This window comes from Argopecten irradians, chromosome 3 (assembly GCF_041381155.1).
Source record: "Argopecten irradians isolate NY chromosome 3, Ai_NY, whole genome shotgun sequence".
In the NCBI taxonomy this organism is placed as follows: Eukaryota; Metazoa; Mollusca; class Bivalvia; order Pectinida; family Pectinidae; genus Argopecten; species Argopecten irradians.
In genome coordinates, this window is record NC_091136.1 from 53,654,467 (window position 1) to 53,670,307 (window position 15,841).

General features: G+C 35.9%; 2 protein-coding genes across 3 annotated transcripts in view; one reads left to right on the top strand and one right to left on the bottom strand.

Moving 5' to 3' along the window:
* The window catches only part of LOC138319055 (calpain-B-like), a 32,049-nt gene extending 29,889 nt beyond the window's left edge, over positions 1 to 2,160 (top strand). For both annotated transcript variants that reach the window (XM_069261957.1, XM_069261956.1), the window contains exons 16-18: positions 465 to 581; positions 738 to 781; positions 967 to 2,160. In XM_069261957.1, the coding sequence (XP_069118058.1) occupies positions 465 to 581; positions 738 to 781; positions 967 to 993 (188 nt within the window). In that variant the 3' untranslated portion in view covers positions 994 to 2,160. The remainder of the gene's footprint in view (positions 1 to 464; positions 582 to 737; positions 782 to 966) is intronic.
* Positions 1,221 to 15,841, bottom strand: part of LOC138319056 (uncharacterized) — a 36,124-nt gene continuing 21,503 nt past the window's right edge. Inside the window, exons 2-3 of the mRNA XM_069261958.1 lie at positions 7,968 to 8,150; positions 1,221 to 3,794 (exon numbers count right to left, since the gene is read on the bottom strand). Of these exons, the coding sequence (XP_069118059.1) occupies positions 3,298 to 3,794; positions 7,968 to 8,150 (680 nt within the window). The 3' untranslated portion in view covers positions 1,221 to 3,297. The remainder of the gene's footprint in view (positions 3,795 to 7,967; positions 8,151 to 15,841) is intronic.

A 15,841-nucleotide genomic window follows, 5' to 3' on the forward strand; every position in this document is an offset into this window, starting at 1 on the left:
ATGATAACTTTAATTATCACATAACTAGCCCGTCCAGCCATGTCATACGGCCTTGTCATAAATATCGTAAGACACATGTGTAATAAATCTATTATTACCTCACCGGTAGTTTTGGACGTCATAATCTATATATGACGTCGCATGATTGTCTCAGTAGACGGCAACGTCACGTCCGAACCGGATTTCTACTGTTTCATATAGAGATGAAATATTATGATATTATGTTATGATACCAAAACATTGTTATATTTATATTTCTATTATCTAATATATATGATAAAACAATAAATCTACGGCTTTGCCGCAAGGCATTTCTGCCTACACAGATGTCGTCAATTCCAGTATTCTTAGTTGAAGTTTAATGTACTATTTTCGAATGCATACACTTTCGTCCGAGCCTTCTTTCGCAAAAGAAGGGGAGGTGTTCCAATCGTCTTAACCTCCTGCTTGGTATAATTTTCTAGGTTTCAGACTCAGTAACAGGTCACTGAATGCCTTAGTCTTGCGTTACTCCAACAACGAGGGGCAAATTGAGTTTGGAGATTTCATTGTAGCAGCAATCCGTCTCAAGACCATACTTTGTAAGAAACTTTTCATTTTTTGTAATTTCAGCACTAATATATAAAAATAATTCATGGTCACGATGACAATATTCCATTTATAAAACCATACTTTAATTGTTAATGATCATGGGTTGTCGATCCACACCTAACGTTCATATTTATTTTCTATTGTAGCTTCAAAGGCACAAGAAAACATGACTGCCACTGATGTTGATGAAGTAAGTAGTTAGAATCAATCTCTCCCCCATATGACTCATTATATATGGTTCTATTTAGAATATATGTTTTCTTTGCAAATTAGTTTTAAATAACCAATGTTTTAGCCTATATTTACATTATATTATTTTATGTTATATTATCCTGTAGTAGTTGTATTTATAATTTTACTTTTTACTCTCCTCAGTTGATCCAAGCTAACATGACAGCATAATTCTGTCAAGTCAACATTTACACATTGCCAAGGGAGATTACTCTTATGGAACGTTGAATGTGTTGTCCTTTCTGACGGAGACGTAGGCACCTGAAGTCGTCTAATACTATGTAGTGAATCATTGTCTATAAAGTATCTATATATTGTTTGCTTCATCTTCATATCAGTGTTTTTGAGCGTCGAAAGAAAATTTGTAATGCTTTTGTTACATAACAACACAAGTGACGTTGCCTTGGAAAGTTCTTTATTTGTTAGATAAAACATTTGTTTGTATGTAAAAAATGCGTAACCGAGATATACTTATTGTATACCGGAAAATGGATTTTATAAGGTTATCAATATGGTTAATAAGATATGTTTTGGTATCATAACAAATAAAATGCTAATCCATATGTTATTGATTTAATCAAATGATTATAAAATGTTCATTTTGTTTTGGTGTCATAACCAATATATTGCCAAGTGTTGGTAATTCAATGAAATGATTGTAAAATCTTGATTTTGATCCGATATATCACGTGATTAAGAGCTACAGAGTGATCCAGAATGTATCTACCTCCACACTGGTGGTAGTGTCTCATGCCAACAAAATTATCTGGTTTTATTAACACACCCCATAATGAGTAGCACCATATGATATTTGATACTATTTTTATCTCCGGGTTAGACCTTATCCAGAAGAAGACTTTAGAAATTCTTGCAAACATTAAATCCTTTTTTTTCTGCTGAAGTACAATTTGCAGGATATACGTTTTTATTTGGAATAACCTAAACATCAGTTGCAAAGTACAAATCGTATTTTTGTTGTACTATAATACGAGCGATTGCAGCTCAACAACAAAAACAACGTCACCATTCCTTCGTTACATCAGTACTACTCGTTTTACAACATCGTTAGCCTATTATCACTATCATTAGATAGTGAGTATAAGGCATTAGAATGACATTAATATTAAACAAAAATGGTTCTTGCAACATGGTATGATTAAAAAAAAATAAGTGAAAAAAAAAGAAGAAAAAAACCCGGAATAAATATGATGTCAGTAATATCATTTAACAATTCATTTAATAACAGCGGCTATTTGTTACTTGTGTATTGTAATATTATCCCTGACTGTTCATATATGTAGCCGTTTGATTTTGGAATAAAATGTTTGGTTATCATTAGTATTATTTAAAAGACTTTTTTTTTTAATTTTAATTTTACTTTTACGAAGGTAGACAAAGGAAATGTGTTGTAAAATATCTATATTTCTAAAAGTATTTTATAAGTTCTTTAACACTGAATTATACCTTTGCAATGCATTTAACTGTAAATACTTATGATGCGACAATGCCGTCCATTTGTCGCCGTGTTATATGTCACTATGTTTATAGAAGCTACAGCACACACATCGCCGGTTATAATGAAGGTTCTGGCGTACTAGACCCAGCAAGAGACGTAAACCTACGCAGTCTGTGTGTCAAATGTCTGTGTGTCAAATGGCGAAAAAAAACCACAAAAAAAAACCACCACAAAATCAACCCATTCCAGTTGCCTGTTTCAGTCATATATTTAATATAGAAGTTATCTCCCGTAGCACAAACTGGTTATATAGAGTGTTTATATATATGTACTGGAATATTTGTTGCTCCTTTGTCACCTTGACGTAGTATCTTCGGTATTCATGTAACTTAATGTACGTTACCAAACCTTGATACGATGTTTAATTATGCTGGTTTAGAGATACCTGTATTTAATTAGACACAATATTTGTAAGTGATACAGATATACTTTGATGGAATGTATAAAGTTTACAGTTCCCCTGATACAAATGAATCTATGTCTGGTACTATTTAATATAGTTTTACAGTGTTCATCATGTGACCGTGGGGAAAATGACTGATTTCGGATATAAAAGGCATTATTCACAGCCTTCGTTCAGAACGAACATCAAGAATAAAACTTCAAGAACGCGTTTCAACAGTCATCATAATTTTCAAGAATGACTACTTTCCATCGGTCATTGAAAAAGTTTTGATTCCCTTCAGATTATTTATTTAAACTCTATAATGTCACATTTCCTTGGCACTCTGTAGGTTAACATTACATAATCATCATCTTCATCATATAATCATCATCATCTATTTTTGACAATTTAACGTTTATACGCTTGTCGCATATACACAAATGAACAAATAATTATATAAGTTGATTGTTGAATACCTTTTAAATAAAAACGTCAATCTAAAAGAGACTTTGCGGCACACTGCCAAAAATAATATTCTGTAATCTCGATATATTCTGAACATGTAGATGGCGAGTTATTTCTCGGCAACATTGATAAGTGTTGTGCCGGTGGCTGAGGGTTCCGATGCGGTGCTGTCCCCTCTTTGTAGTCCTCGTCTCCGATTGACTGGAGCCGCGTGTATGACGATTTCCTGTAATTGTTCCTGCGTCAGACTAAAGGGGGATAAGTCATTATCAGACATCTGACGACGAAGAATTTTTTGGTGCCTCGTTCTAGCATTCATAATGGGTCGCGCGGGATATAATGTCGATTCTGATTGGTTCACAACAGGAATTTCTTGTAGTACAATGATAGGATGTAACTGTGTGTCGGAAATGGAGCCGGTGATAGTTGCTGGCGCGGTGTTTGTAAATGGTTGAATGGGAGCTAGTTTGGGAGAACGCGGAGGCTCCATCTGTGAAATCTCCTTATGTGGTGATAGTTCTTCTTTCTCTGTTTTTGTAGCATTCTCTTTTACTTTATCGGGACCTTTTCGATTATTCTCACAATGTAACCTTTCGTAATGTTTATCTGAAAAAGAAAAAAAAACCTATACGATCTTCGAGTAAAAAGTTGTCAAAGTTGTATTTGAAGCAGTAACAATCTTTTGACACCTTTCCAAACAGCTCATCTTACATTGGCTAAGATAAAAAAATAAAAAGCAAAACGAAATACCAAAAGTTAGTACAGGTCACTCTGTGCCATATATATATATATATATATATATATATATATATATATATATATATATATATATTATTTTTCTTGGTTTTTCCGCCAATCTCATTGGACGTCGGTACCCCACGTGACCCCCTATAAAACAGTGATCGACTGATAAAAGTTGATTGAAAAAGTTGATTGACTGATCTGTCTATAAATAGATAGGGATTTCCCGATTCAGTGCATTAAAGCGTCAAAGTCATTTCAGCGTTTGAATGAGAACAATTTTTGTTGGATAAACACATTATAACGATTTAGATAAATTAAGACGGTTTCTAAGATGATACATTTTAAAACAACGTCGATGCTTTGTTGGTAACGTGACATTTTCGTCGATAACACGTTTATCGAATGATAGACTATGAAAACTACAGGGTACATGTCTCATAAGTCGGACACTGCCTGGTAGATCGAAAATACCGCACTGATGACTGGAAATGAAACAGTTACTTTAAACAATAAATCAACGGTCGGCTGAGCTACAAAAAGCATAATGTTTGCACGGTGTAATTAGCTGTCTGAATAGAAAGGAATAACATATAATTAATTGATTTAAAGATGCACCACCGCCGAAGGATATGTACGTCCTTGACACGATATTCTTCATTTGATGGGCGGCAATGAATTAATTTTTCTTGGTGTAGAGAAAGTAACTTTTTAACTGAAGAAAAAATACTAATTCGTCTTCTGCTTCTGTTTTTGTTAGTGAGAAAAATACCTTTTGTTTAGACTATAGATTATATAAGATATATACATATTTGAGAGTATGAGCGTGGTATTGATAAGAAACTACATCTGTTCTCGCGATATCATCGTGCATGTATCCCGTCTATTATAGCATAAACGGTACTTGTTATGGCGCACTTATAGCTTTTATCCTAGTGCCAAAGCATCCTTTTCAACTTGACTATACAAATACATCATAGCAATATTTCGGATATCAATTTAACCAGAGGTTGTTCCAATCTGTAAATCAACGTTGTCAAAGTAAAAAAATGGCATACTCAAACAAACAGGGTACATTTTTCTCTCTTTGTTATTCTGATAAGCTCTCTTGCATTCGCCATCTTCTACGGTACATGTATCTGGAAATCAGGATTAATAGGAAAACTGTATCTTAATCCTCGTATCATTGGTATGATCATTTTGATATTTACTGTTCAATTTCTGGTACTATATCATGAAATAGAAATGAAGATGTTATACACTAGATTGTTGTACAAGTCTTCTTATTTAATGCTTGTAAAGAAAAAAACAATTCAAGTAATAAAACAATTGTAGCATTTTGAATTCGGTCAATGCATGTTTTTATTGACCAAAGAAAAATTATTAACCTCGGACTACGTCCTCGGTTGATATTTTTTCTTTGGTCAATAAAAACATGCATAGATGAGAAATGATACATTTTGAATAACGACGGAGCTACAAAAAAGGTGTAATTATGATATACGTGAGGGCGGTGCTTTTATTTAGACAGTTATATAAGCTATACACATCGTTTATCGGACATTGAGAACTATGAAAACTACAGTGTACAGTGTAATGATGCATTCGCCATCTTCTACTGTACATGTATCTGGAGATCAGGATTAATAGGAAAACTGTATCTTAATCCTCGTATCATTGGTATGATCATTTTGATATTTACTATTCAATTTCTGGTACTTTTGATGTATACACTAGATTGTTGTACAAGTCTTCTTATTTAATGCTTGTAAAGAAAAAACCAATTCAAATAATAAAACAATTGTAGCATTTTGAATTCGGTCAATGCATGTTTTTATTGACCAAAGAAAAATTATTAACCTCGGACTACGTCCTCGATTGATATGTTTTCCTTTTTCAATAAAAACATGCATCGACCTCATCAAAATGCTATAATTGTATAATATATATATATAAACTACAGTGGTAATGGAAATAGTAATGGTTGCATGTGATACTTTATGAAAAACTATACATAATATAAACAGGAAAAAATTGTTATAAGCAAAGTTTGAGCTCGAGTTGGTAAAATGTTAGAATCTTGGATATGAAAGGCATGAAAATGGACGAACTCTGGACTATTTTTTGGTCTCATCCCAGACAAGATTCATGTTATTCACAGAATCTGAGAAAACCATTGGATATGGATAGTGCACAGACGACACATGTCGAACGATGGTGGACAAAGCTGACTAACGCTGCTGGTCACGCTGACATTTCAGGTTAAATGATTGTCAATAATACATTCATATGTTATTTCCACTAAAGGAAGATAATAATGATAAATATTCATGGAAGAATAAATAATACCCCTATCTAGTAACGTGACTAAGTTTAAACCAGCTAACCTGTGTTTAGAAATCACATGCGTGTATATAGTAACCACTAATGGATTATAACCACAGATTACATAACCTGCCTCTGTATTATATGAAGTCGTCATTTACATGATAATTGTTATCTCTATTAGTCGAAGGTCACTTTTGAAGCAGCACTCGTCTGTTATGCAATCAGTGAATCCTTACTATTGAAAAGTTATACAAGGCTAGGCAAGAACATGTCGAGGTCGGCTATGACGCGCGCACGCTATCTGTCGTGTTGTTTAGTGCATGAGTATGAATATTTTCCAAAGTAGATATGTCAAATCTTTGAAAGCTAATGTCCTGTTGTGATGTAGTCATGCATGTAAACTAATTCCTTACGTACACGATATATCGTACACTGGGGTTACTAGGATTACGTAAGGGATAACCTTACACGTTGGTCATTTTAATGTAAGTTATAGATTATCCGCAGTATAAGTATATCAAGTTTGACCTTGTAGACACATGTTTAATGTAACCAAGAAATACGATAATGGTAAGGGTGTCGTACTGTCTGCATAAATGTATGGAGATACAAAATAAAGGGTTTTTTTTCTTCTAAATAATCATTTGTTTGGAGTATTTTTAAATTAGACATCAATGCCTCGCCCAATATATTATCATATATTGAAAGGTGAGTTCATTTGATAAATTATATAAGTATATATAGGGCAAGGAAGTAATTCTAACAGTGTGGACAAAAGATCGTCGAGTTTTCGAGGCGATCTGCCCCTTTGTCAAGACACAAGAACAAATAAAATTACATGTTAAGGACGGTCACGGACGTACACAAAAACATAAACAATGAACACATATAGAATATACAGATAAACTAAAGGGACAATATCTAGGCGTATTGTCTGAATTATATAAAGAAATGCAGTATATATATTTCTTAAAGATATTATTTACTAATACCAAAAAACCCGAATCGTTGCGAGAAATACTGCATTTTGGAAGTTATCAGAGAAGTGTTGATAACATTGCTGATACGCAGTTCTTTATAGAATTTGTTTACTTCCAAATACAGAGTTGGTGTCACGTGTATACTTGCAACTGGTTCATCTGAGCTAAAGTTGACCAATTATTTACTCACATAGTTGATATTAACGCAAAGCCATAACCTCATCAGTCAATGAAAAAAAAGTTCACGGTTCTATATTTACGAAGAAATGCATAGCATGCATGCAATTACGGAGATACTTATGTATAAATGGATGTCACAAAAAATGACTTTCTTTACATTGACATATTATTTTACATGATGTCCTTCCCCACCTTTAACCACAACTGACCTTGTATTGAAAAGGTTACGCCGACTAGATATGTTTCTGCAATCAATCTGAAGGCGGGGCTTTGCCTGATATTGTGATATATGGCAGGAGGACCAAACTCTATATTGACTTAAGCAGTCTAGAAAAACATAGAGACAAACTTCTGTTTCGATACTGAGATAAAATAACACGTTTATATTTATTATGTAGGGTCTGCCTTGCTTATGCCGTAGCCTCCAAGCTATGAAGGTCAAACGTATGAAATTATGTGTTAATGGAATTGATGTATTAATGCATCACTCCTTAGTTATGCAGGACACATGCTGCTTTTTGAAACCATTATAGTTGTTCTAAACATTTACCTGATATAGTCATGAAGGCCACGCCCCACATGATGCTCCAGATCCAGCCCAGGAGCAAGATGAAGGCGGTTATAAACTGGAGAAAGGCCACCCATGTATTGACCAGTACTATTTTCTTCTTGCTGGTCTCTTTCGTCTTGGCCCTCGTACAACACAGGATCGATAGACCAGAAATGAAGGTTCCTGGAATGAGAAACCTCACATAATCAACTCAAATAGCCAGCGGCAGTGTGAAGCAACCAGACTAATCTGCATTGATACTTTCAAATATAAACAACAGTTACGTAAGAAAATGGTACCAGCTTGTGATAACGTTATACGTCCAGGTAAAACAGCTAACTGCAACTGATAATCGGAGGGGTCGAAACATACCAGGTGCATCATGAAACATTGAACACGTTTCATCTCGTATTACTTAAAGAATTTAGCTAAATGTGAACATAATGTTTCTACAACCAGACCGTCATCTAGATTGCATAATGCGATCCAGTTGTAGCGATATTTCAGCTTTACTAGCACATATGCAGTCTCCAGATGTCTTCTTTCTGTTTTCGTGTGTGTTCAATTTCTTGGTAATGATATATAATCTTTTTTACCGCGCGTACAACTCCAAGACGCATTCTGACTACATACGTTCAGTGTTGCGATACAACCTTGGGTTTTGAACTCGAACCCGTATGTTGCAAAAAGGGCTAGCGGTGATATACTATTCGAGAAGTAATAATTCTATTAATTCTGATTAGTTTATCGCCTTGATATGAAGCTTCTTTGCTTTGCTGTTTTATTGTCAATATTTATCCTCATTACCTACACTTCTGTCCGTCATACAATCTCTCGCTGGAGTCTCGTACATCGTCCGTGGATTCGTAGTGTGTGAAAAAATGGTATGCTTACACGCAACGTCGCCACGGCGGTACTCACTTACCCGTCCAAGTCAAACAAACGCTTCGTTTGTCTTTGCAGATTATCTAGAAAGTATTTATTATTCAGACTTACATGGTACAATTTATATGATAAGAAAATAAATACACATCACTTGTACACAATATACCAGAATTGTTGCTTATGACACACAAAACATATAATACAGTTAAATCATTCGACTTTACCATGGACCCACCTACGTCATGTTAACAAGTATGTATACAATGTATATGCTTTTGTACTGATAGGTCATTGGCCCAAAGTCAATAAAAGAATTGAATTGAATTAAACAAGTTTAGCTGCACCGTATTGGTGTCGTGTCCCTCAAGGACTTAACATTTTTTGTTTTTATATATCAAATTACCATGCATCAGGTCACACCAGAAAAAACGTAGTGTCATGTTGACTGTCTTGTATTACAGACTTAGAACGATAAATGCCATTCCCTTCACAATCCCATCTTCTATATTGATATGATCCAGTGTAATTTAACACATAATTAACTGTTGGATACCTTAGGCGTAAGATTAAACCACCAATTACCGTGACACTAAATATCTGCGTATTACAGTTGCTGGTGCTAGTTACCTGCAATGATGATAAATGTCCTCACAGATAAATAACATATTGTTATTGGCAGATACATAATGAAGTCCTACAGGTTACAGATCAGACACTGCATAATCCCAATAATGAGTTGCGTTGGTTGGTTAAAATTTTTGAATGTTCTGGTCCGATACAGAAGTAATACGTCATAGTATGAACTAAAATTGTCAGTAAAATACTTTTAAGCAATGCTCTTGATGTTGTCAATATTATCAAAATAACAACAGTGTATCACGATGAGAACGGGCAACCAATTATGCACAGAAATAAATATAAGAAAACTAGCTAAATGTTACATGTATATCATATCATGAGTCAAATGTCATCATAAAAAAATGTAATTACGTCAAGGTTCTCTTGAACTGCGAAAAACAACACTCGGGTAAAAATACAGAGCGAGTCAAAACAGTCGATCTGTGCCATTTTTATGTTGTATTTGAGTTGATTATGTTAATTGGTTTGGAAACAGTCGATCTGATGTGAGTGGTAAGTGAAGGTGGAAGTTGGGAGATCAAATAAACATTTACACGTTACAGAGCGGAGACTGACAGCAAGTCCATCCCGTTACCAGAGATAACGAGCCTGCACCAGGCCACATACAGCCAAAGAGCCTGGATCGTACATCATCCCCAGGCAGACAAGAGTAAGTACCCCAAGGTATGCCCTGCCGTAAACAACATCATCTGCAAGGTACATGTTTATTTAATGAAAGGAATCTGGAGATCGAGGAAAACTTTAAAGCACACCAATCTAGTCACTGGTAGGGGTCACGGCATCTTAACAATGTACATCACTGATCAGGAGCTTACGTCACAGAGACGAGTGTTCACAATTAAAGTAATTACAGAAAACAACACAAGTCAGCTTCTGTTTTTATCGTCTATATACCTAATGGTAATGAATGAGTAACTCAGTGATGTATCACTCTAATGTCACACAGGTAGTTTAAAGATTCTGCAAAATGAGTGCTTATGGATATCTCTTTTGCGACTGTTTCGTATTGTTATTAAAAAATACTTGTTATTGTCCTATCAAACGTGTGATAACTGATTATTTGTATGCCTCATGATGAACGTTTTCATTATGAACTTTTAAGGTGAAATGTAAAATGACTCCATTCGTAATTATTTGAAACTTGTTTTGGTCTAGTTTATATTATATAACATTGCATTACCACTCAGGGTTATTTCAGGACGACCTCCTGTTTGTGCAATGTGTCGTGTACGTATATGTATGCATGGTTTTGGAGACTTTTTTCTCTTTATGTAATAGCGGAACTTTTGCTCTTTGTAAAGAAGACACAGAACACTCTATCCATTACACTGACAACAAGCAAACCATTTGTCCCACTAAGCAGGAACAGACACTACATAACATTTTTTATTATGATGTGTCTCGACTAGGGAACAGAGCCTAGAGCCTTCCACACAGGGTCGAACGCTCAACTCAATGTCACGGGTGTTGCGGTGTTAATTAGGAAAAAGAGAAATACAACATATATAACAGATACAGCTCTAACGCCTTATCTGCAGAATTTTATATCTATATCTACATGAGATACCTGCATCAATGAACATTTTGTAAATAATTTCAAATGATACAGAAATACTGAAAGAAGAGTTTCATTGTATGACTCTTACGTGCTCATGTTCTCAAAGCTGTAGCATTTGAACACATGGATTTCCAAATAGTATGTATAAAATTTTGAATATGCAGATATATTGATATTAGGTATGCATGCATCAGCTGCCACAATATTACGTCGTAAAATATGTACACTGTGATCAAACTCCGATATACCACTGATACGAGGTAAAATTGAATAATTAAAATAAAACATATGCAGTTTATATTTGAATATCGATATGCTTGTCTGGGATAGTTACGACCAACGTCTGTGTTGAACACAGAGACATCATCGTTGTTACCTGCGTGGATGTGGATATAGTCGCACACATTCGTTATCACTACCGACCAGCAGTATCACAGCCCTCGGTGGCAGTACGTGTCTTGATTGTGGACATAATTAGCAGTAAGACGATAACGCTGATGGGTAAGGACATTGAGTTAAGTCTAGGCTGCTATTTCGTCATTAGAGGTGATAATTTATCTCCGATAAGGACGAACCAGATATACAGCAGTCGCCTTATATCAACGGGAATTGGTGAACGCTACAGAATAACGGGAATCAATAAAGTATACCCGCTCAGTAAAGAGAATCAATCAAGTATACCCGCACAGTGACGAGAATCAATAAAGTATACCCGCTCACTAACGGGAATCAACAAAGCATTCCCGTACAGTTACGGGAATCAATAAAGTATACCCGCTCAGTAACGGAATTATTAAAGTATACCCGCACAGTGACGGGAATAAATAAAGTTTACCCGTACAGTTACGGGAATCAATAAAGTATACCCGGACAGTGACCGGAATCAATCAAGTATACCCGCCAAGTAACGGAATCATTAAAGTATACCCGCACAGTTACGAGAATAAATAAGTTTACCCGTACAGTTACGGGAATCAATAAAGTATACCCGGACAGTGACCGGAATCAATCAAGTATACCCGCCAAGTAACGGAATCATTAAAGTATACCCGCACAGTGACGGGAGTCAATAAACAATACCCCCTCAGTAAAGAGAATCAATCAAGTATACCCGCTCAGTAACGGGAATCAATAAAGTATACCCGCTCACTAACGGGAATCAATAAAGTATACCCGCACAGTTACGGTCATCAATCAAGCATACCCTCCATTAACGAAATCAATAAAGCGAATCAATAAATATACCCGCAACGGATCAATAGTACCCGCCACTAACGGAATCAATAAAGTATACCAGTACGCAGAAACAAAAATCAATAAAGTATACCCGTTCAGTGACGAGAATCAATGAAGTATACCCGCACAGTGACGAGAATCAATAAGTATACCCGCACAGTGACGAGAATCAATAAAGTATACCCGACAGTACGGAATCAATAAGATACTCGATCATAAGTATACCCGCCAGTAACGGAATCAATAAAGTATACCCGCACAGTGACGAGAATCAATAAAGTATACCGAAGGACGGAATCAATAAAGTATACCCGCACAGTGACGAGAATCAATAAGTATACCCGCACAGTGACGAGAATCAATAAGTATACCCGCACAGTGACGAGAATCAATAAAGTATACCCGCACAGTACGGGAATCAATAAAGTATACCCGCTTAGTAACGGAATCAATAAAGTATACCCGCACAGTGACGAGAATCAATAAAGTATACCCCACAGTGACGAAATCAATAAAGTATACCTGCACAGTGACGAGAATCAATAAAGTATACCCGCACAGTGACGAGAATCAATAAAGTATACCCGCACAGTGACGAAAATCAATAAAGCATACCCGTTCAGTAACGGGAATCAATAAAGTATACCCGCTTAGTGATGAGAATCAATACAGTATACCCGCTTAGTGACGAGAATCAATAAAGTATACCCGCTTAGTGACGAGAATCAATAAAGTATACCCGCACAGTGACGAGAATCAATAAAGTATACCCGCACAGTTACGGGAATCAATAAAGTATACCCGCTAAGTGACGAGAATCAATAAAGTATACCCGCACAGTGACGAGAATCAATAAAGTATACCCGCACAGTGACGAGAATCAATAAAGTAATCAATAAAGTATACCCGCACAGTGACGGGAATCAATAAAGTATACCCGCACAGTTACGGGAATCAATAAAGTATACCCGCACAGTGACGAGAATCAATAAAGTATACCCGCACAGTGACGAGAATCAATAAAGTATACCCGCACAGTGACGAGAATCAATAAAGTATACCCGCACAGTGACGAGAATCAATAAAGTATACCCGCACAGTGACGAGAATCAATAAAGTATACCCGCACAGTGACGAGAATCAATAAAGTATACCCGCACATGACGAGAATCAATAAAGTATACCCGCACAGTGACGAGAATCAATAAAGTATACCCGCACAGTGACGAGAATCAATAAAGTATACCCGCACAGTGACGAGAATCAATAAAGTATACCCGCACAGTGACGAGAATCAATAAAGTATACCCGCACAGTGACGAGAATCAATAAAGTATACCCGCACAGTGACGAGAATCAATAAGTATACCCGCACAGTGACGAGAATCAAGTATACCCGCAAGAGAATCAATAAAATACCCGCTAAATGACGGGAATCAATAAAGTATACCCGCACAGTAACGATCATAAGTAATCATTAAAGTATACCCGCACAGTGACGAGAATCAATGAAGTATACCCGCTAAATGACGAGAATCATTCAAGTATACCCGCACAGTGACGAGAATCAATAAAGTATACCCGCACAGTGACGATAATCAATAAAGTATACCCGCACAGTGACGAGAATCAATGAAGTATACCCGCTAAATGACGAGAATCATTCAAGTATACCCGCACAGTGACGAGAATCAATAAAGTATACCCGCACAGTGACGATAATCAATAAAGTATACCCGCACAGTGACGATAATCAATAAAGTATACCCGCACAGTGACGAGAATCAATAAAGTATACCCGCTCAGTAACGACAAATACATATGATGTACTATTCAGAGGCAACTCAACAATTTCATTAGTTGTTACAATATATTTGATATCATTTAAATATCAACGAAATAAATCAGTAGACGCAAATTTCAAGGCTGAACGTTACGAAAAACACAGCATTTACATGTGTTAGAAAAAAATTAAAACGTTTTATGACAAAACAATGAACAATTGGGGAGAATTAGACTTGTAGCACGAGGAGTAATCTGCAGCCATTCCGAAAAAGAAAGGAGAGAAAACACAGAGCTCAACAGTATAAGAATCCGAAACCTCATCAACACATAAGTCCATACACCACTGTTCAGCATGTTTACAAAGGCTTTCAAAGCATGTCAAATACAGCAAAGACTACTAAAATAACACTATGCCTTGCAGTCACTTTCGTGTCACCTTCAGCACATATAGAAGGCAGACACTAGAGTGCCGTTCGCATTGGAGCGCCACTGTTGGTGTAACTAAGTACAACAGACCACATAAACAACATACGGTAGTGTATTGTGAAGTCTTCTGCAGCAAGACGAGAACAGTATACGATTACTAGGGAGGTCTTCATAGACACTGTCAATCAAAGCATTCTCATCAGCGAGTGAACAATGTGATGACGTAACATCCGAGCAGACTCGCCGACACAGTTCTGGAATGGGAAGGCCAAACACTTTGTTATAACAACGGGAAATTTATCATTTGCGCCGTCTCATGCACTCATAATTTTCTTCTTCAATATATAGAACGATTTATTTCATACTTCCTTAAAAAGTTAGTTAAATATGATTATTCCTGTAATTGGGACAAAATGACAAGATATTTACTACATTAGGGAAACTTAGTTGATGAGTTTAATAAATGATGCTACCAATAACGATTTCTAGTATCTGCTCTTTTTACCGATGCGTACAAAATGTATTTTCAATATCTTCATTTTAAAGCATCATTCACATGTTTATTCACACACCGAGAGTTCTGTTCCTCCATTGACGTGGCGGAGGTTTCGATCATAGGCCTTTAGTCGTCACTAGAGGTCTTTGCACTTTTCGTATTGATTTATCGGTAAATCAATCGTCTTATTCCAAAGCCAATAATACCCTTATTGCCATTACAGGGTTTTGTCCTACCAACATCTCTTCGGCCTTATTGTAAACACCATTTGAGGTGGTGTAACGTACTTATGGTCTCATGCAATTCATATAGGGATTGGATTTCGTTTTTATGTTAACCATGCTTGTATGGAGCTATTCCTCTAAGAATATAACGAAATCCAATCCCTATATTTACACTCACACGACTTTTCATTTATATTTTATGCAATAAAATCGTCAAATGAAAGTGACGTAATTATTCAATAAAAGTCGGTCAAAAGTGGGAGGAGCTTACTCAATTGAACAGCGAATGATGACTCTTCACGTAGGATAATAAACATGACAAACAGAGTAAATTTCAGTGATAATTTTATTTAATCATATCAGAAGTTTAAATAGGTATTCAATTTTGCTAAAAGTTAATATATAGCGTAATAACATAAAGTATTTGTACTCGGCCACATGTGTGAACTCGGTGACCGTTATTGTGAAGCGAGGCGAGGCTGACGCACGCTTACACACTGGAGTTTTCCGAAGTTGTCAAAACACCGATGTTCAACTAGCTAAATTTGTTTAAGATTGTCGTCTGACTTGACGATATTACATCCTTCGGAGCCATGTGATTATATAATCTACGCTTAGATCCATC